This window comes from Physcomitrium patens, chromosome 17 (assembly GCF_059467195.1).
Source record: "Physcomitrium patens ecotype Gransden chromosome 17, ASM5946719v1, whole genome shotgun sequence".
NCBI lineage: Eukaryota > Viridiplantae > Streptophyta > Bryopsida > Funariales > Funariaceae > Physcomitrium > Physcomitrium patens.
The window spans coordinates 15585042-15608566 of record NC_143426.1 but is presented as its reverse complement, the minus strand read 5'-3'; the positions used below and the strand labels follow the sequence as shown (position 1 = coordinate 15608566).

The 23525-nt window shown below is 43.0% G+C and overlaps 5 protein-coding genes and 1 pseudogene across 9 annotated transcripts; 3 read left to right on the top strand and 3 right to left on the bottom strand.

The window, feature by feature from the left end:
• Positions 1-172: 172 nt before the first annotated feature.
• On the top strand, positions 173-2076 carry LOC112294463 (N-(5'-phosphoribosyl)anthranilate isomerase 1, chloroplastic). 2 transcript variants are annotated; one of them, XM_024544903.3, is made up of 4 exons: positions 173-363; positions 633-981; positions 1293-1465; positions 1720-2076. In XM_024544903.3, the coding sequence occupies exons 1-4, from the start codon at positions 296-298 to the stop codon at positions 1964-1966; spliced, it is 837 nt and encodes a 278-aa protein (XP_024400671.1). In that variant the 5' UTR covers positions 173-295; the 3' UTR covers positions 1967-2076. The 2 variants fall into 2 exon arrangements, with proteins under 2 accessions (XP_024400671.1, XP_024400670.1); XM_024544902.3 differs by lacking the exon at positions 173-363 and having other exon boundaries at positions 370-981.
• A 121-nt stretch (positions 2077-2197) lies between these two features.
• LOC112294462 (uncharacterized) lies at positions 2198-5101 on the bottom strand. 2 transcript variants are annotated; one of them, XM_024544900.3, is made up of 8 exons: positions 5021-5101; positions 4288-4590; positions 3955-4065; positions 3691-3831; positions 3417-3509; positions 3101-3229; positions 2777-2893; positions 2198-2590 (listed from the first exon to the last, which is right to left on the bottom strand). In XM_024544900.3, exons 1-8 carry the CDS (start codon positions 5048-5050, stop codon positions 2453-2455), a joined length of 1062 nt encoding a protein of 353 aa, XP_024400668.1. In that variant the 5' UTR covers positions 5051-5101; the 3' UTR covers positions 2198-2452. The 2 variants fall into 2 exon arrangements, with proteins under 2 accessions (XP_024400668.1, XP_024400669.1); XM_024544901.3 differs by having other exon boundaries at positions 3101-3226.
• Positions 5102-5895: 794 nt separating this feature from the next.
• LOC112294461 (uncharacterized) lies at positions 5896-8629 on the bottom strand (annotated as a pseudogene). The gene is made up of 7 exons (XR_012219314.1): positions 8140-8629; positions 7865-8037; positions 7613-7705; positions 7407-7475; positions 7037-7243; positions 6642-6764; positions 5896-6406 (listed from the first exon to the last, which is right to left on the bottom strand). The product of XR_012219314.1 is annotated as an uncharacterized LOC112294461 (transcript).
• Positions 8630-10040: 1411 nt separating this feature from the next.
• Positions 10041-11901, top strand: LOC112294896 (putative MO25-like protein At5g47540). Its single transcript, XM_024545878.3, has one exon. It carries the CDS (start codon positions 10440-10442, stop codon positions 11445-11447), a length of 1008 nt encoding a protein of 335 aa, XP_024401646.1. The 5' UTR covers positions 10041-10439; the 3' UTR covers positions 11448-11901.
• A 2379-nt stretch (positions 11902-14280) lies between these two features.
• On the bottom strand, positions 14281-16160 carry LOC112294108 (uncharacterized). The gene is made up of 3 exons (XM_024544278.3): positions 15570-16160; positions 14963-15189; positions 14281-14724 (listed from the first exon to the last, which is right to left on the bottom strand). Exons 1-3 carry the CDS (start codon positions 15791-15793, stop codon positions 14717-14719), a joined length of 459 nt encoding a protein of 152 aa, XP_024400046.1. The 5' UTR covers positions 15794-16160; the 3' UTR covers positions 14281-14716.
• A 1142-nt stretch (positions 16161-17302) lies between these two features.
• On the top strand, positions 17303-22896 carry LOC112294051 (choline/ethanolaminephosphotransferase 1). 2 transcript variants are annotated; one of them, XM_024544165.3, is made up of 18 exons: positions 17303-17587; positions 17920-17929; positions 18354-18404; positions 18590-18667; positions 18891-18966; positions 19218-19240; positions 19467-19567; positions 19757-19851; positions 20032-20100; positions 20225-20294; positions 20403-20466; positions 20712-20752; positions 20965-21049; positions 21241-21303; positions 21509-21567; positions 21817-21869; positions 22104-22176; positions 22583-22896. In XM_024544165.3, exons 1-18 carry the CDS (start codon positions 17451-17453, stop codon positions 22614-22616), a joined length of 1182 nt encoding a protein of 393 aa, XP_024399933.1. In that variant the 5' UTR covers positions 17303-17450; the 3' UTR covers positions 22617-22896. The 2 variants fall into 2 exon arrangements, with proteins under 2 accessions (XP_024399933.1, XP_024399934.1); XM_024544166.3 differs by lacking the exon at positions 17920-17929 and having other exon boundaries at positions 17357-17587.
• The last annotated feature ends 629 nt before the right edge of the window (positions 22897-23525 follow it).

Here is a 23525-nt window from a genome sequence, read left to right as displayed (position 1 = left end):
AATCTATGTGCCGAAAGATATGAGTACGATACTTGGTTCTGACATCACACAAAAAAAGGACCTTTCATCGAGGAATCAAATACATATCATGAAATCGTTAACGTTTATCCCATTGGCTCGACATTATTTTGATTTCAGATAGTCAGATAGTTCATACCAAAGAGACGAGCACAAAATTCTGATTCCTTACATCCCACAACCATGAAGCCTTGTGATCCGACAAGGATACCAAATTTCGTAATTTTACATACAGGTTCTATTTTCAGAAGCAGTGCCCGGTGAGACACCAGTGGTCATGGTTCGCAGGACCAGCTGCTTGGCCTTGTTCGGGGGTTTGGAAGCATGCTTTGACGTCGTGTGCAGGTATAGTATATGCACTTGAAATAGACTTTCTTCCACCGCTGTCGATGTCATCTTGAGTCTGAATTGCGTTTTTCCTGGATACGTCCATCTGGTTGGAGTTGCTCTCTGCACTGTTGCCGAGTTTGGTCTCAGGAGAAGGTCGCCATGCTGCAAGTTTGTGGGCATGTCCACGGCCTCGCCCTCCGCCTGGGTGATGCCTCCACCTCTTCCTTGATCATGTTCCGATCCTCGTCGCCGCCTCTCCTCAGACGGAACTGTGGGTGCGGCAGGCTCGCTCGGGGAACGCAAGCTGGTGTTGCAGCTCCAATTGTGGCTTTGCAATCGTCACAAATATCTGAAGGAATGGCGGAGGGGTTGAATTCGAAAGCGGTGCGCCCTTTGATAAAAATGTGCGGGATTACGAGCCCAGAAGACGCAGCTGTGGCTGCTAGAGCGGGGGCGACCTACATTGGCATGATCGTTTGGCCCAAGTCCAAAAGATCCGTTACCGTGAGCCTTGCACAAGAGATAGCTGCTGCGGCTAGAGAGAATGGTGCCGAGCCAGTCGGTGTCTTTGTGGATGAAGATGCTGAGCAGATTGAGAGGGCGTGTAATGACGCTAAACTTGGCATTGCTCAGGTGAGGGTGCTATTGCAGTGAAACCCTGTATTCGAATTTTAGAATTTGATGAGAGAAATCGTACAGCTCAACTGGTTTTTCCTCTGCCTGATGGTTTTTCGAACCATGAGAAGGTCACTTCCTACCTGAATCGTATAGAGGAGCACGTACTATCTGCAAGGCATGTAAGACAGTGTAGGGTTTAGGGTTAAGCTCTGCGATGTTGCAATGGGAAAGTTTACTTGAAGGTTTCTGTGCCATGAAGGTGATTCGAGAATTAACGTAAGTCGAGGCGCTGATGAATTTCTATGTGAATTTAATTCGGTTTACAGTTGCACGGAGATGGCGCAAGAGCTTCTCTTCTTCAAGGCTTGCCGGAATCCTTGAAGGTGATCTACGTGTTGCACGCCAACAAAAACGGAATTATTCAGACCAAGTTTCCAGAGAGCAGCGAGGGTAGCCCTCTTGTGGACTGGGTGTTGGTGGATAGCTTACAAGGGGGCAGGTGTGAACCATGCTTGCTAAATTCCTTTTTATTTTGGCCCACTTGGCACACGTAGATATCTGCTCGTGTGTGTTGCATCAACGCAAATGTCGAGAATGTCAATTGAGATACTTGAGATACCTGTTATTATCATATGACTTTGTGGTTGAAGCTACCAAAGTAGAAACTTCAATCTGTCTTGTTGAGATCTTATGAGTGGAATTTTGGAGATCGATTGGGTGATCCTACTAACTCAACGTAAACGGAATGCGCAGTGGCGAGCAATTCGATTGGCGAAATTTTCGAGCTCCAAGTATGCAGAGCCGAAGGGGCTGGCTATTAGCAGGTGGACTTACTCCTAGTAATGTTGCTACAGCACTCTCCCTTGTAACACCCAATGCTGTGGATGTTTCAAGTGGTATTGCGGGGCCCGATGGAATACGCAAAGACCCGGCTCGCATTCAAGCTTTTGTACATGCAGTGCAGAATTCTGACTTGTTCAATGATGTAGGCTCAAGATAACTTGTTAGGGTAGGCGGATGCGTTCAACCAAAGATGCCATTGAGTAATTCACAAGTCAGACTTGTAGATGACCACCATTGAGAAATCAACTCTGGTTTCATTCTTCGTCACACCAAGTGCAAAGACATAGAAGAGGCTGGACGAATTTGTTTGGTGGCAAGGTAGAAACTGGAATGTATGCTGGTGATAGATTCAGTAGAAACCCTCTTCAATTCACCTGTCTTGACCATGTTCATCACAAAGTTATTCCATTTGTTTGGCATCAGAAATCCCGTCTTGCGTGCTGCAGGTAGGTCACCAAAAGTGACCAAACAGTTACGAATTATGATTGTAATGCTCGAGAAATGGCACCTTCTCATTATACTAGAGAGAAACATAGAACGCCCTGGGCAATGAACAAATTTGCCTATCAGCTACTCCAGTGGCACGAATGTGTAGGCAACGAGGCTTTCAACAGAGGCAAAGAAAAGACGGTGCAAAATTCATTTATTTCTTGATCGCCACCATAGTTCTGTGACGAGGGGAGCTCTCCGCTTGTGTTGGAAATGTGAAGCCTCGCTGCTCTATGGCCCTTTCCAGTTGGAAGGTTCTGTAATCGTCGAAATAGGGCTCCGTTGCTTTAAACTGCCACAATACCACATCCCAGTGAGGCAAATGGTCAAAATAGAAACCGGCCTCCAAGTTTAAGCTTCATGTTCTCTTCAAAATGTGTACACAACATTTCAAATACACATTTGTGTTACTCAAGGGACGCCGATCTGCATCATGTGCAAAACAAAAAATTGGGCAGCTCATGTCCAGGTGGCTTACAGCAGTGAAAGCAAAAACATTCTTGACCATGTTTTGTACAAGGGGAGAATATGGGTTCATCTCCATGATGGTCAGAGCACCTCCTGGTCTCAATAATCTGTGAGCTTCCTCAAGGATCTGCATCGCCAACCCCAAAGTGTTAAATCGACAGATCCTCATCCTTAAGATATTTGAGAAAGCAACCAGTTTCTGCTTGCAACTTGATCGAAAAGTGTCAAAATGCATAACCTAAAAAGAGACAAATATGAAGAGTGACGCAATAACACACCTAATGTTGATAACCTAACTTTATGGAAGTGCTTCTTAAAAGACACAGTCGCATACCTCCTTGGTTGCTGAACGTGGCAGTTCGTGACACACAAGGCTCATGGATACCATATCGAATGCCCCCGATGGTAGGCCTGTATACTCCCCAGCGCCGTGCAGAAAGTGCACAGGCGATTTTTGGTCCTGCTTCACTTTCTATGTTAAAATTCAAACGCTACTCACAACTGACTGGGAGCCTACAGCCTGTTACTGAAGTCACTCTAAGGAGTAATGTGAAACTAGAAAAGACAAGTAGTCTGAAATTACTTCTATTCACGCTTCTACTCTCTTTTTCACATTTTTAAACGAGTTCAAGCAGAGTATTTTCACATACCAAAGATTCAGCCTGCTCCTTAACCCGAAAATTAGCCACAGAAATGAAAAAAGGTGAGAGGTCGACTCCAATTACGTGGGCATCTGGGAAAACCTGAAATTAAAATTATAAATAAATAAATAAATAATCAGAAAGTCGTCCATAGTATCAAACAGATTGTTTCATGGTAGTAATAAACCTATGCAAATCCGACTTGTCTCAGCAGGAGCTCGATCTGCTCCACGAGACCTGATCTTCAAATGGGAAATTAAACATTCTTGACATTGAGACCAACCTGGTGTAGACCAAAAGTGCTGAGCCCCGATGCACACCCTAAATCAACAATTGCACGAGGAGTGAAGTTCAACATTTGCAATAGCTTCTCGTGATACGAGTCTCTTAACCTGATATCACCATTTGGATCCAACACTTTTCTCTGTCATCAGCACCAAAATACCTTGAACGGTTAGAGAGGAATGAAAGCACCAATTACACATCTTGCTCCACGTCTCCGTCACAACAAACTCTGCATAATCCAGTGCAGATGCTGAATACTTGCCTCGGGATCGAAGACATTGGCGTGCACGGATTTAGCTGCCAGCTCCACCTCCAAAGCAGCATCCCATGATAGATTTCCAGTGTCATACGCATGAAAGGGTTTTAAATAATACTGCACATGACAAAGCTTTGTGTAAACCACTCGCAGCAAGAAAACATACCCTGTTTACAGATGTGTCCTAGCAGAATTCTATGATTGACAACTTAGATATCGAATAGATAAGATACTTATAAATATAATATCGACTGCAAAGTACTCCTGAATTTTACAAGATAGAAGTTCACAAATATTCTTACACAGAGAATTCAGAAGTGGCAAGTGAGAAGAACCTACTTCTGGATATTCTATGTCAGGATTTTGCACAGTCTTCAATTCCGCATCCCAATCGAACTGCCTAAGTCTGGCTAACTCCGGTTCCCATGGATACCCAATTTCAGAACCTCTTTCTATTATCATCTTTCTTGCCTGACCTGAAGCAAACTTAAAAAATGGTTGGAACGAGAAGAGTGCATTCACCGCCCCGGTCATAACTTTCATGGCCGGTGTTCCCTCTGGCACGGTAAGAGTTTGGTTCAGATTGTAAGGCTCCCGCGTAGACGTTGACGATGACGATGCTTGACATCTTATGCACAAACTCTGCAAAGATTATCGATTCTCTGGTTAAAATCCTAGATCATTTTCAGCGAACCGCTATGATGTGTCCCCTGCGCAGTCTAATCAGTCTAAACCCTGCAATAATTATGTGTGCAAATTCGGCTAAAACACTTAACGCCCAGATTCAGGCACACTCTCGCACAGAAGTTGCGAAATTTTACAAATATTGGAAATGACATCCACTGGCGTAGACACGAAAACTTGGCCCAATATAATGCAATGACGTCCCTGTCCATATAACCACGCTTTCACAAAGCTCTCTGCCACCAGCTTCCATACCCCAATTCCAAAATACCAAGCATGGCTCTCACCCCACTAGCACCAATGCCAGCAAGAAACCCCCTGTAAAACCTTCCAAAGTTCTAAACCTCAAACCAGAATCCATCCAAGAGAAGGTAAAACCAAAGCCTACCGCAGATGGCAACACCGTGAGAGCAGCCATAGCGACAGCTCCACCGCCCCTCCAAAAAACTTAGCGATTCCCTCTCCTTCAGTAACAATCGATGCTTAATCGGAGGCTCAGAGAAGATTTAAAAGGTTGTATTTCAGAGGAAAAATGAGACAGACCAGAAAAGGAGACACTTCAAATTACGTGGTCCAGACACATCAGGGCCTTCAACCGGAACTGCACAAAACCGGCGTGCACAATTTAACTCTTGTGGAGCCCAGTTGCCAAGGTCCAAGTCTCGGCAGTCCAACCGGGCGACGAAGCAGATTGGGCCGATATTGTGGAGATTAACAATAAATCTCATCCACCAGTTGCACTCGGTGCCTCCTACGTCGAATCGACAATTCGACAGTATTCTTCCAAACCTCGAAGTAAAGGTGGCCCACCCAGTCGCTCCAGGATTTTACATGGCTAGTAGGGGAAGAGCGTGAAACTAGTTAAGCCAGTTCCAGCGCCTCACAAAGGTGGGGAATTCGCCCTCCAGGCTACGCTCCACCTTTTACCAGAAGGTTTCGACAATTTCGGTCATCCGTTTCTGTGAATCATCTTAACATGTTTATTTCGGTGACTTGCTTGTGACAATTGAACAATGGAGAATTCAGTTACTAAAAACCACTTCAACGGGGTTTGCATATAGATCGGCATGTACACGGACGATAGACAGTGGATTTGTGACGACGAGTCAGGTAGTGAAGGCTGGTCTTCCTATTATAATGACCCATCCAGACAGGCAATGAAAAACACCATTGGACGCTGCAGATTGAATGATTCTCAATAAAGAGAATAAAATGGATGCGTGCAGGCAAACATACAAAATTGACAAATGCTGCACCACAAACTAAAATAAGGAATAGCTCTTTCTTTAGATGAATAATACAATCCCACACTATTCAAATAGCTTCATCCTACGAGCCCCAGATAAGTGCTAAGGACCAGTAAAACGGCAAAAGAATTTTCTACTCAGTCCTACATTCTCAATCCATTATACACAGTGGACGAGCAGCTTGCAAAAACACGGCTGATGCAACCAGCCACCTACTTGGTAGGTCTATCATAGCACAATACCTGCCACAAGGTTGATTCACAATGCTCTTTTTAATCAACGACACTAAGTAAGCAGAGCTCAAAGCTTCTGATCCTTCCTACTTCTTTGACCCGAGTTTGGCCTGTCCCAACTAGACACCAACGCAATCAAATACACTAGCGTTTGCTGTTTTTCAAATTGATTGCCGAAAGCTCCACCTCCACGTATTCACCGGCATATATTGGACAGTAATTAGTGCTTGCAGGTGCATCGACGAAGTGACCGAGAGGTTTTAAAATTGCGTCTGAAGCAATGTGAGCAAACATCTGCACCACACAAAACTTGAACTTTAACCTCTGTACTATACTTCCTACCCAAATGATACACAATCATTCAATGTAAATTGAAAAATGCTTCTTTGCATATGCACCCCAACGTTAAACTCCTACCAATCATGAAGGACCGCAACTTCCAAACCAGATGTTATAAATGCGTAATCAGTAGTGTTGCTTACATTCAGATCGAAATGGAATGGAAAAGGACTACAGAACTAGCACTTACCGTTGAAGATACCCTCCACAGACTCCTACCAGCCTTCTTTGAGGCTTCAACAGCTTTCATAGTGCCATCACTAACTACCTCATGCATGCCCGCTGCACATTCGCCGCCTGTCAGCCACTCCAACTGTTCCACAGCACATGGCTCAGAACTGGATGAACACCAACATTCAAAAGCAAGATCATCTCAGCTTCCATTAATCACAGATTTCACCCAAAGTTTGGAACGCAAACGTTGAGGCAATTGAAAACACTTCAAGGGTTTCCAGTTTGCGACATTCACCCTTCATACCGTGCTAAATGGCCCGAACATGGGTACTCTGCACAGTACAACAGGCCCGACAAATCAAGCAAATATGATGGTACTGTCCACCAGTGGAAACAAAAGTGTACACTGACCTGTTTGCCAACTTGAAGCAAAAGACAACCTTCTGGAACTCTGACTGGGACTTTACGACCATCTTTGAGCCAGATAAAAAGCCCAGGAAATCGGCTGCGCCCATGAATAGTTAAGAAATTGAGGTCATAATGGTAGCCCGCAAACACGTTGCCCAAATCAGCGTACTTGGATAGATCACTTCCTGTTGGCGCTAGAAGATGAGGTCCCTGTAAAAATAAGAACAATATTAAAACTACAGTTTGTTCGTGTAAATTAAAAACCCCGAACGGCAATTATTTGGTGTATACCGTAAAATTTCTCAAGAATGTTTTTTTAAACCGAAGATATGAACAGAAGGACGCTATCAACAACCACTGAATAGCCAAGTACCTGCTTCATAAGAGAAGTAAATGCTGTTCTTGAAAGACCAAAGCCAAGAGCTGCCATTTCTGCAACAACCTACAACCAAATGACAAAGCGAACTTTTAAAATATCTCAAAAAAATTCAGGATAGGTCAAAAAAGTTGATGACAATGACGATGATGATAATAATAACTTCCCAAAAATGTACATAGAATGAAGCGCATAACACATACCTCAACAGCGGCGATCATTTTGTGACCCCAGCCATCCATGACATCCACCCACTCAGGAAAACCCTCAGGTATGACAGGGTTGGCATTTAATTCCTGGATACCACAATCAAAGGAAACAATTGCTCAACGAAGTACAACACCTAAGAAATAAACGATTCAAAGACATCCACAAGCCAAATCGGGTTCATAATCCACACAAGATAACAAGGGTTTTTCCAAAGAAAAAGAGAAGAAGATATAGCAGACGAGTACCTGAAAGCGAGTTTCAGCAGGGCGGGGTCCAATGCGCCACATGTACCGCCATTTCCGATCGGGACCAGTGGGCATGACTGGGCGGGCATTTTCGGGCATGATCTGCATAAGTCTTGCAACTTAGGATCCACCGAACATCGAGGCACTTCAACTCCCTCTGGGGTTACTCCTACCTGGATCGAAACACATCATCACAGCCATTAAAGGGCAATGAAAACTCGATCCCGACACCAACGAAAACACAGATTGGTGGGCTTGGATACTACGACCTGTACCTGATAATGCAATTCAGGACGTTCCTCCTTGCGCTTGAGATCCGAAGTTTGACCGAAATACCGCTCCAACATATCCAAGAACCGATCATTGTCGTCGGTGGAGCAGCGAGGATCACGAATGACGAGCGCTCCTGTCTCACGCAAGCAAGCGGCCACCCTTGCACAGCTCTCACGCAACAGCGAATCGCTCTCGTCCAATCCCCCGTCTTCTTTCCCCACGTCGCCGTTTTCCAAATGTCCGTTGCAGAAATTACACTGGAAGCTGGTGGGCAGCTCGCTCTTGCAGCTCTGCGCAATCCTCCATTTCAGAAACGGCTCCAATTCTATCACTGGAAGCTCCATGGTTCATTCACCATCACCAAACTCAATCTCCTGCCTCCCCTCTTCCCTTCCCAAAACCTCAAAAGCTTCCTCCGCAACCTGGAACCCCAATTCTTCCACAAGTCTCAAACCACCTCGCATCATCCAAAAACATTCCCAACAACACTCTGAAGTTATGCTTGCTATGTGAGGGAGTCCATTAATCGACGCACATGAAACGAAATCGAAGAGGAAGAACTGCAGTGCAAGGGGGAAGGAGCCACAGACGACGCCGTTCGTCCATTTTGTGGGCGCGTCGTCGTCCTTACGTCCCTCGTCCAGAAACGACGAAGTGTGCTGGAACGACGTTCGTTACTATTACGATTCCTCTTTGCGTGGTCATTCATCCTCCTTGACGTGTACTCATCCATTGGGCTGACTCAGCCTGGCGTTGCCAGGGCAGAGGACCCCGTTCACACCGCGTCGTTTCATCTGCTCTAGCATGAACCCCTTGGTTTTCAAAAATGATAACTCCATCATCACCTATATGTTGATTTTAGCAATCCTTCAAATAACCATTCTCTTCAGTGCACTGGAATCTCACTCGTGTTGCCCACACCTCCCACAAAATATACTAAATAAATGATACAACTGGATCATACAGTGTTCCGGTCTTTATGTGTTCGATGCTGATCAATGCACCTTGTCCAAAGATGAGAAAGCAAAATTTAAAATTGGGGGAAATGGTAACTCTGAAGAAATTTAAAAATAACAAATCATAAATCATAGTTTTGTAAATGCACGAACATCTTTACATACATTGTCCATATTTGTTCATACTAAACCATATTTGCTTTGAGATCCACATAACACATTGAAAGCACGTGACGAATTTTAGATCAAGATCTGTCAGGTCTAAACATTTATTCAATGATTCTACTTTTCACCCTATTCACTTAAATCAATACCACAAGTTTTATTTTATTTTTTAAAGTACTAATGTGAAAACCAGTGGTCAAGTTGTTACTAACAAATAGTGCGCGGTTTCATCCAAGTTTGAAAGTGTTCGGGGTGTGAAAGCTTTCAGACACTACACACAAGTCTTAGATCATTGATATCAGTCACATACTACAGTGTAGAATGGGTCAATTGAATAGGCTTCATGATCTCGGGGCTCAAGTTCACTCAAATAATGGCGCATGCATCAGTCTCTTCCAAGAGACTGAGTGAGAGAGGAGGCAAAGGCACGCAATGAAGCATTCCAAAGGGGTGATGGGGCACTAAAGAACAAGGGGATCAAACAACATTCAAAGTGGCACTCCAGCCCCAAGCTAGTAGTTAGGGCCTACGTGGCAGTGGAATAGTATTCGATTGAGCTGACAAGGCACCCCCCTTTTCATCGATGTGCACGGGCGACTCGTCCCAGCGTTGGCCCCCAAATCCTCGGTGGTGAAAACGGAGTCGTAACAATGAAAAAAACGTTACCAGGATGTCTAAAAGTAATGTAGAGGCTGAGGGTTACTCGTGGGGAGGGGACCAGGTGATGTGTGAATGAAGCGTGGTCTGGGGTGGTGCGGGGAGGGGGGGGCTTAGAACCGTCTTCGGTTCTGGGCTGGCCTGTCGATGTCGGATTTGCAAGCCTCTTCAGTCTCTTCTCTTCTCTTCATCATCGTCTTCAGCTCCTGGTCGCCGTTTTTCATGTTTCTCATTGTTTTTTTTATTTTGGTATCCAGGGTCTCAGATGATAAGAGTCAAAGCTATGCGGGATAGGAGCGTGTCGCAGTAGAGTGGGATAGAGAGAGAGAGGTTTTTTTTTTTTTTTTTTTTTTTTTTCTTCTACCTGCACCCGGCGTGCTCTCTTCCGCTAGACGCGTCCTCTCTTTAGCTGTTTAGGAAGGACACGGATTGGAGTTCGACTAGGAGAACGATTAGTTTGGATGTTGGGGAAAGGGAGGGAGTGAGAGTGAATTACTGTGGTGGTAGTAGTGGTGGTTGACAAGATGAGGGGATTGTTCAAGGAGAAGAAGCGGACCACCGCGGACCTGGTTCGGGGGACGAGGGAGTTGCTGCTGTCGCTGAGTGCGGCACGCGATCCGAAGCGTGAGGAGAAGATGATGGAGGTGGCGAAGAACGTCAGGGACATGAAAATAGTGTTGTATGGGAATAGCGAGGCGGAGCCTGTCCCGGAGGCGTGTGCGCAGCTGACGCAGGAGATGTTCCGGGAGGACGCAATGCGCTTGATGATACAATGTTTGCCGAAATTCGACTTGGAGGTGCGGAAGGATATTACGCAGGTGGTGGCCAATTTGCAGCGGCAGCAGGTGCAGTCGCGCCTGATCGCTGCGGATTATTTGGACCGGAACAAGGACCTTCTCGATCTCCTTGTGGCGGGCTACGACAAGCCGGATATGGCGTTGCACTATGGCACCATGCTGCGGGAGTGTATTCGGCACCAGAGTATTGCGCGGTACGTGCTGGATTCGCAGCAACACTTGTGCAAGTTCTTCCAGTACATAGAGTTACCTAATTTCGAAGTTGCGTCCGACGCTGTTGTCACTTTCAAGGAGCTCCTGACGAGACATAAGTCCACAGTCGCGGATTACCTCAGCAAGAATTACGACTGGTTTTTTAATGAATTCAACACAAAGCTTTTGACGTCTCCGAATTATATTACGAGACGGCAAATGGTGAAGTTGCTGGGCGATATTCTGTTGGATCGTTCCAATGTCAATGTGATGATGCGGTATGTCAGTTCGATGGAAAACATGCGCATCCTCATGAACCTCCTGAAGGACTCGAGCAAGAGCATCCAGATAGAAGCGTTTCATGTTTTCAAGGTTTTTGTGGCCAATGAGAACAAGCCACCCGAAATTGTGAACATCTTGGTGGTTAATCGAAGTAAGTTCCTCCGGTTCTTTAGCGACTTTAAGAGTGAGAAGGAGGATCCGCAATTCGACCAGGACAAGGCTCAAGTCGTAAAAGAAATTGCGAGTTTGGAACAGTCGTAGCTCGCATCCTGCCCCTGTTTGTGTGACCGAAACACGATTCCACCAAGGTTTTCAGCCCCTGAATCCAAGAGATGTACGCCTGACTCATGATGTAACCTATTAGACGGTTACTAGTAGGGTTATTTGCGCTGAAACATAAACTGGAAGTATATTGCATTAAACGCGCTCTGGTCATCACGGTATAGATTCATGTACATGTGTAAGCATTACATATGCTGGCTTGGTTCATCGGCCAGAAGCTCTTTTCTTCTGTTGGTGGTCTGCGTTAGAATGTCCACCTGAGAGAGGGAGAGGGGGAGAGAGAGAGAGAGAGAATACTGTAGTTACGTTTCAAGATTTTGTAACTGAAATTATTTGACACCTTTGGTCCATTGTATAGTTTTTATTAACCATCTACCACAGTCCCGTTAACATGGAGACTGAAGACTCCGTGTGTTCTGTATTTCGTTAAAAAGGCTTGTTTCTGGACCTATTTGTGTTCAATTTGGATTAGCAATTTCAGCTCCCTCTCGGGGATATGCTCGTAGTTGCCTTCTGACAGATAAGGAGCAAAGATTCTGGGTTTGATTCAATACTAGCGTGGGCTAAGTGTCTTTGACTTCCTCACTAACAGTCGCGTGATGGATGTGCAACATAGGCCGTTCTATGTGCTGTATTGGGGGTGTTGCGTTAAATCTGAAGCAGGCAGCTAAGAACTTACCATTAACTTATTTCCCTAGCTTAGGGGTTCCAGTGTATAACGCTAACTTTTAATTCTCATTTATCGGTACATTTTATTGCAAGGGTAAAGCACGCGTCTCTATGCTTAACTTGGCAACACATTAAAAAGTTCATCAAGTGTAAGCATAAGCAGAATCTCTCGGACCACGAAATAGCGCAAGTGAGGTGTCTATGTGCAGTTGGATGTGGTAGGTGATCAACCTCGTACACCAGACCGTCCAGGTTTTGCAGTTCCTCGTGGCGCATCCTGGCCACATGGCCCCACAGTGCTCATTGCACGCCGGGATTCTGAGCTGATAATTAGTAGCCTGACTCCAGCGCACTGATATGACGGTTCATAGAACCAATCGTATTTATCGACTATCCATAATGCGTAATGTTCTCGAGCTTTAGAGGGAAAGGGCTGGTGTAAATTCTGAGAATTTGTTACGCAAAACAATGATTTATTCATCATGAGCCTACTCGTCTGGACACCCACTTTTTCTTACAATATACCCGTGACTTGGTATTCCATTCTAAAGTTGAAACGTATGCAGAAGCACCGTACATAGCATTAGTACGTACAAGTAAGAAAGACTTTCCTAGGAAGGCAGTCACAAAAACTGCTTTCGGCCAAAACTGGGTAGACATTTTAAACGTCTCCGTGCGTAGATCTTGACATGATTTCATCTAGACCACAGTACATGCAACCTGCATGGGAGATGGGACAGAGTGAGAAATAAGAGGATCAAATAAATAATTAAATATCTAAAGAAACAAATCCTTCAATTTTTTTTGAAGACATGGGTAGAGTTGCAAGACATGACTTTGAAGCCTTTCAACCTTATGGGTAGCTAACTGCACGTAGCAAAAGCCAGACCAGCGACAATCTCCCTGTCCTGGTCTCAAGCACTGATCCTTTTTGAAAACTCCAAACATACAGAAGTGACCAAGCCTTTTATATATATTAGTATGGCCTCTGTACTCCCAGTACACCAAGCTGGAATAAGTAATTAATGCTCTGTTTCACTTTTTTAGGGTTTACGACGTCCCCCTAGTCGTCCGGGGAGCACCTCAGACACTCCACATAATTCCATTCATATTTTGTCTTGTGTAGGGTGACTTGTTAATTAGGATCATGTTATGTTATGGTATATATATATTCAATAATATTACGCATACAATATATGTTACGTGTACATATCATCAATAACACATTTAGATGGGTGTACTCATGTGATGAAGCTAGGTAGGAGGATACTATGTACACCTAACTAGATTATAATTATAACAGATTAGATTGTATTCTGTTATAATCTATTACTTATATAGATTAGCTTCGCCATCACAATTAGACAATGTTCTATTGTTATTTATTTATTTATATATATAGCCACCTCAAGGATAAGCCAATTTGCAAATGCAGTCCCCAAATGTTTCTCATCATACAAGAACTGTAACCCAGGGAAATCAGAGCTCTCACTTCTTGGCGACAAAGAGCTTAAAGTTGAGACATCATTGTCTGCTTTCACAGTCCCGTCACAAGAGACACCTTCTGATGATGGGTGCTTCAGCACGTATCCTAGTAGAGATTTTGAGACTTTATTTCAGCTCACTCTCAATGACGTTGCGAGTCAATTCCAAATCCATGGATCATTACGGACGACGTTGAAACACGTCATTTTATGCTCTTAAGCACCTATCATATACTATCCAGTATTTGTCTTGAATATCTTTCTTAGATACAGAAAGACTTCGATTATAACCGACAGTTTGTTTTAACTCGGTGTGTTAAAGTCGAAACGTCGAAACAGCGACCAGGGAAAGGGCTTCTGAATACACATGATTATCGCAAAATACTCGAGGGAGAAGACAAAAGACACTCGAACCCACCTCTTCTTTACATGCGGTGGGTGAGGAAAGGGGAGGGTCAGTGGGGTCACTCAGTACTCAAAAGAAAGACAAAGAGAACTAGTTCCCTCACCTAAAAAGATTCAAGAAATTTGTGCAGTATTTCCTCAACCATGCCATGTGCCAAATGTATGTAAATGCACACATCTGTTATTGTGACCACATAAATGCTGGAATTTGCAGAGGCAAGAACGATGAGGAAGGCACGTAAACTAAGAAAATATTGAAGGAATAGAACAACTTGGTTCTTTTGTAACATTTCCCAGTCAATATTCACAGCATAGTCCAGACATGACCTTCAAAGGTGTCCTGCAACTTAGCGATACTATGTTATTTAACAATACATGTCGAAGTGTCTATCTTCGTCAAACTACCATGAAGACGTGGAGTCGGCCATGTTCTCTAAAGGGTTCCACTAAGGAAACATTCAGGGGATAGGGTAAATACACCGCTGGTTCCCGAGAACAAATCAATAATCCGATGCTACGCTCAAAGAAGACTGAAACCGTAGAGTACACAAAACCTAAAAATTGTTCCATAACATGGCAGAAGATTCGCCCCTCTGGATGTACATAGTAAGTGGAATTCCTGGTGCTGCATTAAAACAACCGAATCCGAACCGGCAGGCCCAGCGTGTGACGCTCAATCGATTCCTGTAATCAAACATCTGCAGACCAGACATTTGATACCGATGTCAGCACTACAAATATTAAAAAAATGTAAAATCATAAATTTTACTGTTAAGTTGACAAAATAAAAGTAAGAATGTAATTAACATCGTTGCCAGTCGCAATGGGTTATAGTAGAGAACATACTGCGTCTGCTTCATAAGTTCAACTTCTTCCAAGTCAAAAAGTGCAGCAAGATAAAACGAGAAGCATAAAAGACAAACGAAGCATACTGACCGAGTCGAGTACTTCTCATGGGAATGTCTTTCAATTCCCGTCGCATGCACAACCACTCTCCAAAGAGAGCAGTTATCACCACGCACAAGATGAACACAAACCACCATAAAAAGCTGGTCGGAAAGCCGTGGTAAAGAACGCACAAAATGAGATGAATAATGTACAGAGTCACGGTGAAATCTAGACACTTCTTGGCCCTCTCTACCAATATAAACATGCATGCGGCTCTGCACCCGAAAACCAAAACACCCGAACACACAATATGATCAGAAGGGAGCGAAACCCAATACACACAACCTCCTCATTACACCCTCGCCGCGAATTATTACACGATAGGTGCTTCCACTGTTATGTTCAACATGCTATGCCAGAACTGGTAGATCCAAAAAGCACGTCAGCAACTTAACGTAACAGTACACCTATGTCACATTGCTTCTAACACGAGTCCCGATCCTGAAAACATGTGACCTGAAATTTCCCATTTCAATCCACACCCAAAAAGCTGCACTAATCATGTGCGAGATGCAACCGGAGTCGCCAAGGTCAAGCAATCCTTCCGGGTCAAGCATTTCCTACATAAGGCAAAGTTCAAGGGCAAGATCCTCACCCGCACAATGAGTTAACAATGTAAGCAGCGATTACGCTCCACCCCACGACCGAGGCCCCCGTGACAAGCGAATGGTTGAAGAAATATTTCAGCGTGAGCTCAGGCACTTGCGTGCCTACAAACGCCCACAAGAAAATCCCTAAACTCATGTAGTACAGTGACTGGATGCACACGATCTGTGCTAGAATCAGCCACGGATCCCATATCATAGCACCATAAAACATGGCGCTCGATCGTTTGACCCTCCTATAGTCTTTCCCCTTCTTCCACAAGATCAGGAACACTCCCACCCTAAAGCTGTATCCTAAACCAAGCAATCTACCACCATCCAGGAAATCACGGCATCAAGCTCCTGGCTAACCTCCTCCTCCTTCTTGACCGGAAATACACAATCTCAGCGCACATGCCATGCGTGCAGAAGGATGCAGAAACCCTAAAAACTTCCAATCTCGACACACAACAAAATGTGATTATCTTTCTCCACGCACATCCTCAACATTTCCTTCCTGCTCTCAACCTCCAACTCTCCGACGTGGCCCTTCTCCTCTCCCCTCGCCTCGTCCAAGAATTCGTAGCACCATGAAATCACTCACTCGCTCACTGGCCTCGAGCATCGCATGGCCTGGTTCATGAGAGAGAGCATTCGCTCCGCCTCATTCCCTAAGTTCTCATTCATCCATTGTGTACATCCATCCACGAGTGTGTGAGAGGCAGAACATGTTTCTCGTACATCCATTCCTCCGCATCGTTCTTCTCCTCAGTACTGGTTTTGATAAACAAATGCGGGGGAGAAAATATTAAATTTCTGCGTAGTTAATATGTGAGAACCCACGAGAAGCACGTGGGTGAAATTTTTATTTCATGATATTTATGAACTTCTATCATTTTATTTATTTTTTGTTCCAAAATCATAGATTGACATAAAAAAACTGGTTTTGTTAATGACCTGATGTATTAAGGAGTATAGTAGATTTTATTTATTTATTTATTTTGTACAAATTGTAGGAAGCGAGAATATTTTCTAAAATAAATTCAAGGTGAAATGTTCCACAAAGTTGTTCACACTTAAGAGAAATGTGCATGAATTAGAACTCTTATTCGTCTGCTTTTTAACTCATGCCTGCCCCTGGGCTACGTCTGTATGAATATATGAACTAAGAAAATAATGTATACTGCTTTCATGTTTTTTCAGACGTCATTGTTGTTGATGAATCAACAGTTCTTATTTATCTATTTATTTTTATTTATTTTTATGTTTGTTAGCAATCAAACTTTCAAGTTAGAAAGGATAATAACAATCTTATACTTAAGTGTTAAAGTCAAATACATGTGTGTATCTGAAAAAAAGAACGAAGAAAAAGTCAGTTTACCTGTGAAGTATCTAGAATAAAAGGACAGATTCCATTCTGTGAAATTGAAGAATGCAATGTCTTTAAATAGTTCCAATATTCCCCAATAGAAAGAGACAAACCCGTTCACCCCACCTCGTTCACACTGCGAGTGAGGATACTACCCGCATATACTCCGATCTATACTCAACTACCACGTGGACAGGAGTAATCGCCACGTCATTTCCCGCCCCGGAAAATCAATCCTACGTAATGTGTCCCCCACGGGTAGAGTTGTCTCCTGGCACAACACCGGGTCAGCCGGTCCGGTGCCATGTCCGCCCTAAAATTACCGTCTCGTTGGATTCCGTTACTGTTGTAGTGAGAGTTGCAACACCGCGATCGCGCTGCCTTGAATTGCCGAGTCTCCTCCATCTTTCCCACACTCGTTGACAGCAATTGTTCTTCGGCACTTGCAGCATTGTAGTAGTTGAGGGTTTCGTGGGGTTTGCGGGAGGTGGGTTGTTCTCTGGCAGAGACAGACTTCGTGGCCATGGGTTACGTAGGAAAGCATGGCGTCGAGGCGCTACACCGCTACAAGTACAGCGGGATCGATCGCTCCTACATGGCCAAATGGGTCTTCCAACCATTCTGGCGTTTCGCCGTCAATTTCTTTCCCATGTGGATGCCGTAAGTGGACGCCGATCTCGCGTTTCATCTAGCGGAGGAGCTCCGTGTCGAAGTTGGGTGGAAAGTTTTTGGTGCAGAGTGGGTCTAGATGTTTTGGAAGGGAATGAAGTGTTTTTTTAGGATTCCGTGAGCGTGTTCTGGATATGTGATGAGTTCTAAGAATGCGATCGATTTTTAACTTACATTGTGAAAGGCTTGGAGAGAATGTGCAATTTCGAATTTGACGAGGAATCGGGCCCTGCGTAGATTCAATGCTGTTTAGCTAGTGTGTTTTCTGACGCCGTTGTTTTGTGTTGGTTGGTTTGGGCTCTACTTCGTGTGTAATGCATCAGTCCCAACATGGTGAGTCTCAAGTTTTGCGCTTTCGGTGGGACATCCTGCAACAGTGTTGTGGCTGCATTGTCTCTTAGACTTGCTTAACTGCGATGTTCTAGATTATATTTTCCTACCAGGATTGGGCACTTGTATGGATGATCGCAAATCAGGGCATATAGGTCTTTTCAGATCTGTGTTTGCTTTACACTAAATGTATTGAATGATGAAGTGAAAGAACTTGTGCACTCCTATCTCATTTTTCGATTAGTGGGAAATTTAATAGTCGCGTTGCGGTGCGGTTTTCGCCGACTTTCCGAAGTTTTTGCGCGTTAGATGTATTGGAAAAGCTCTGTAGTATCAGGTTGCACACGTTCCTAAAGAGAGAGAAATCACATATCTTGTGATGGTGCGTCCAGAAGCATGACCTCAAGCTCATTCTTGGTTGTGACAGATTACTTTGATGGGATTTGGCATGGTCCTCACTTCAGCGTTGCTGAGTTATGTGAGTACCTGCCCCTCGACACGTAATGAATCAGTGTCTATTTTATCAAGTGGAACAGGTAGATTATCGAAGGGTAGTTCATTAGTCTTTTTCATGAGGTGTGGGAGTAATGACTTTCATGAGGTGTTGGAAATCTCAAACTTGAATAACTTTTCATGCAACGCCGTAAAATCATTCGACGACAGATTTATTCGCCGAATTTGGACGCACCTGCTCCTCGGTGGGTGTACTTTGCACATGGCATCCTTCTCTTTCTTTACCAGGTCAAACTCTAAGACTCTTCAATCACTCTGTAAATTTTCAATTGAAAATCGTGATTGGACAGTTATGTTCTTGGAATAGTTGTATTTCTCAAAAAAAAATTCTAGTCAAGAAGATTCCGAGAGATTGCCGCTCACCGATCATTACGATTTTTCGAGTGATTTAAGGGGATGCAGTTCTGCCCATACACCCAAGTCAGAATGTCTCAATTTGTGTATTTTACAGACTTTTGATGCTGTTGATGGCAAGCAAGCTAGGCGGACAAACTCTTCGAGCCCTCTCGGAGAGCTTTTTGATCACGGTAGAGGATCTTACGGAACTCACAATTTGATTGTAGAAATATTAGAGACATCACTCTACAATCTCGTTCAATATTTTTTAGATTCGTTTATGTATGTAAAGCTGCGGTTTCGAAAGAACTGAGCGGCATTAAGCCCGGATTGGAATTCTGTTTTCAGCTTACAAGTTAGCCCTGTAAAAGGTGACGTTGATATCTTTTTGTGATTTCTATTGACATTATTTTGTTGTTTGTGCATGCTTCTTGTTTGGCAGGTTGTGATGCCCTCACTTGCTCGGTTAGTGATAATCCCGGTTCCTTTTTGACACGCTTTGCTAGGATCACCGGTTGGAGGGAATTTAGCTTTGGTGGCATGAAATCTGTTTTTGAGGATTTTTATGATCACAGAGTGGAATTACTAGGAATCTTTGCAAATGATTTAGCTGGTGGTAATTGTTAGTACCTCATACAACACTTCCAAGTATTTGACAGTTATTCGGCTGTGCTTTGCTATTGTCTGATAGTTTGAAACTATGGCATTTGCATCCTCTGTGATGAGTGGCAAATTATCGTTCTGGTTTTGGGTAATTGCTACTATCCCTTTCTACGGTGCCACTTGGGAAAGGTAATATTTTAACTTTTTCTTTTTTTTCTTTTAGTAATTTTAATTTTCTCTTTTGTTGGTTTAGTACTGGGGTTTGTTATGGGAACGGTTTTACTGCAAAAATGGCAGTTTTCAAGTTTTAGACATACTGAATATGTTCTGATTCTTCAAGTGACATTCTACTGATGGGTGTCGGGTGTCGGGTGTCAGTTACTTCACAGATACACTCATCCTTCCAGAAATCAACGGTCCAACTGAAGGGCTGATGCTTATTTACTGTGCCCACATCTTTACGGGAATTGTTGGTACAAATTCTTCTGTCATGTTCGTTGTCGTTCTGTTGATTCTTCACCTACCAAGAGTTTTCCAGTTTTGCTGCCTTAATACTGGTTTTACGTTTTTACTCCAACTTTGCGGTGTATAAGCTGTGTTAGAATCTTGAGATTTGTGCTTTCGATGGTTATAATCTTTGGTAATGGGCGCAGGTCCAACGTGGTGGACACAGAGTGTTAAGAAGGTTGTTCCAGGTCTGAGTATGATTTCGTTCATTCCAGGTAAGATTTAAGGATCGTCATGAGATGACGTTATGATGTTGGAGCTTAATTTCTATTGTTGCAAGTGATTTTGGTATTTTGCGATTTACATCTAACTAGTTTCTCGTTTGTGTAAAATATGTAGACGTATCTGTAACTGTGTTGGTCATCTTTTTAATGATGGCGGTGGCTGTTACCCCCACTGTGGGTTACAAGTATGAATTTCTAACCACCTATAGATTCATATTTTCTGGATATTGAGTTCAGTTTAAGAATGTGCTTCTCATTGTTGTAAACTGGGACTGATTTAAGTTTTGTTGTAGTTTTGTGAACGTACACAAAGTGGTGAGGGGAAGAGGTTCCAGCTTTAGGAATGCCTTGGCCATGGTAATTTACGTTACCTTTCTTTCCAGATGCTTTTATTTAGATATGATTGTTGGTGGTCAGGAGTCATTCAATTTGGAATCTGTTGTGATTTTTTCGTATGACGTGCTCGAATTGAAATGAAACTACTCTGAATATTGGTTGCACCTTCTTTTTATTTTTTGTCCTTTTTTCTTGTTTGTCTATCGTTTTCCATCGAAGCTGACTTCATTGTATGATATTTCATCCTTGCATGATCTTTCCTGCAGCTCTTTCCCTTTTGGACACTTGTAGGATCAGTTATTTTCTGGTACGTCACTTTCTTGGGTACTTTGTGTTCCATATTTTAAGTGCTTTTTGGAAAATGGAAAACGTGCAAGCCAACGTGTTAGCAGAATAGTAAATTTGTGATTGTGAAGAAAGAGTGTGTTTTAATGATACTTTTTTTTGGATAATTTCTGACTATGCCTTGGTTAAGTGAATGTCCGCTAAGTCAGGGTCAGATGTTACTCTTTCGTGCAGGGGTTGGGTATCACCTTCCGACATCTTCAGATTTCAACCACATTTGCTCATGATGGGAACTGGATTCGCTTTCGCCTACCTAGTGGTACGGTGCTTGTTGTATGCTCTCTTTATTAACGATAGTTGACTGCTGCACAAGGAGATTTATTTTGTGTTTCTGTCTGCTTTGGTAGATTGTATGTTGCATACTTCTGGGTACTATTGTGAGAACGGAGGACTGAATGCAATGGGTTATCTCATAATTGCTGCGGTGGCTGTTTGTATTTTGACTTGCAGGGTCGGCTAATTCTTGCTCACTTGTGTGATGAACCCAAGGGTTTGAAGACTGGAATGTGCACGGTACGTCGCCGTTCTTAAACCTAAATCGCATAGTCCAACATCACGTATTTGTCATGCTGTCTTGTTCACTAGGAGATACTGGCTAATATCAAGAGAAAGCGTCCATTGTCTCACTTTATTCAATGCGGATGATTATTTATGAGTAGAGGTGGGTAAGCTAACCTGCATTAGAGAAGGCTGGCTAATCGATATCTTGTTGAAACAGGCTTTATTGTACCTGCCTTTTGCGATTAGCAATGCTTTATCAGCGACGTTCTTTGAGGGGTGAGTGTCATTGACCTTTGTATTGGACTGAACTGGTGTGGATTTGTCACGGTCAATATTATTATGAGCTTGCGAACAATAGTGTTGTGCTGTTGAATGCCCTGATTTGTAGTTGAGTTTGATGTACATGAGAATATGTTGTCAATTCTGTTTTTTTAAAGAAAGTTGTCGTGATCTAAATTTCAAATAAGTAAAAATATTAAAACTCTTGTTTAAGTATGATAAGGTTTGTTCGGAATTGGGGTGCAGTAAACCTCTCGTGGACGAGACTTGGGTCTTGGTTGGGTACTGTGCTTTTACAGGTATGATTCATTTTGTTTCAGTTTAGTTTGCGTTGCTCATTTATGTGATTGTTTCCTACCATAAATAGCTAGAGGACAATTTTAGGAGTGGGTGAAGTTTTACAACTCGCATTACAGTTGGGTCTAGATTTTTGTGTTTTAGACGTTGTTTTTTGAGTTGTATTTCTCTTCGAAAGTACATTCTATTCGTGACGACCTACTATAATAAGATTTGTGATGTTGTAAAACTTGCAGTTTGTCTCTACGGCCACTTTGTTGTAAGTGTTATTCACGAGATCACAGAGGCACTTGGCATCCATTGCTTTAGGTGAGGATCTGTTTCCCGACTTATGTGTATTTTTTTAAGAGATCATTTGCGTAGTGTGGGAGCTAACTATCCGCGTTATGGTTTGGAGCATCTCAAAATGATGCAATTATGTGCATTTCTTTATTGAGTGCCTCCTACACTAGGAAGATTCAAAAGTATCTGGATCTCCCATGAAGGGTATCCAGGATGTTGATTAATTCTTTTGATGAAGCGCGTAATGGCTTCCTGGATAAGGTGATGAACAAACTATGAATCTAACTGGTATTTCGAAGCATACGTCGTAATGTTAAGGGTATTTTCCACGTGAAGTTACCATCCATCAATTCCCGTAACATGAACAAGAGTAATTTGTGGATGGAATTTAATGCGATTATCTGTCGTTAATGTTTATTTCCTTTGGTTGCAGGATCGGTAAAGTTAAAGACGGGAAAGGAACCTAAACTCGAGGTTCTTCGATGATTGCACCTTCAGAGCTGGCAGATTCGCCCGCCACAGTTGGAGACCATTAGTGATTTTTGGGCTTCCCGACAGCGTTACATAGTGTCATTGAACAGCGCACGCTTCTCTTGATAAAGACCAATCTGCACAGCTAGTTCAGGACACATAGGGATCAAAACAAGAGGGAATGCATTCACTGAATTTGATATTAGACCCGAATCGACTTCAAATCTACGTAATTCAAACTCATAAGTTTTGTAAACTTATTCCGAATTCAACATATTTGTCTTTGTATTGGTCATTTGTGTGGAATGCAGTGAAGGACCTTTCAACCAGACCTTTAATGTCTGCGAGAGTATCAGCATGTTTAAGAAATTGCAAGTAATTCAGAACCAGACGGCTGCCTTTTACGGTAATCAGCCTTTGCAGGTCACCTTTGCTTATGAACGTGTGTTTTTTCAAAAGCCGTGCTCTGGGTTCGAAGATATAATGGGGTGTCACAATGAGTGATTATTGTTATGGTAAACAGTTAATTGTAGTCAATAATGCAGACGCAACTTCCTTTTTGTGAAAAAACAGCCAGTGCTATTCTGTTTGTGAGCATAGAGGCCAAGCCTGGTTTTGGAATTGAAATAGATGACCTCCATATGCTATCTTTCCTTTCATGTGCAGTGCAAATCCTTTTTGTGATTTTTTTCAAATTTCTTTTATGAAAATTATAGTATTGTTATAATGTGTCCAGATTTCACTTTACCTGCTAGTTTGACCCGTTTTCATTGTAATTCAACTTATATCATTTAATAAGAATCATTTTGATGATGTACCTTCAATTTCCAAGAAACTTATTGGTTCGTTACGAAATAACTACATTTCATGAGGCTATTACTGAAACAATATTTGGCTTCAACTGT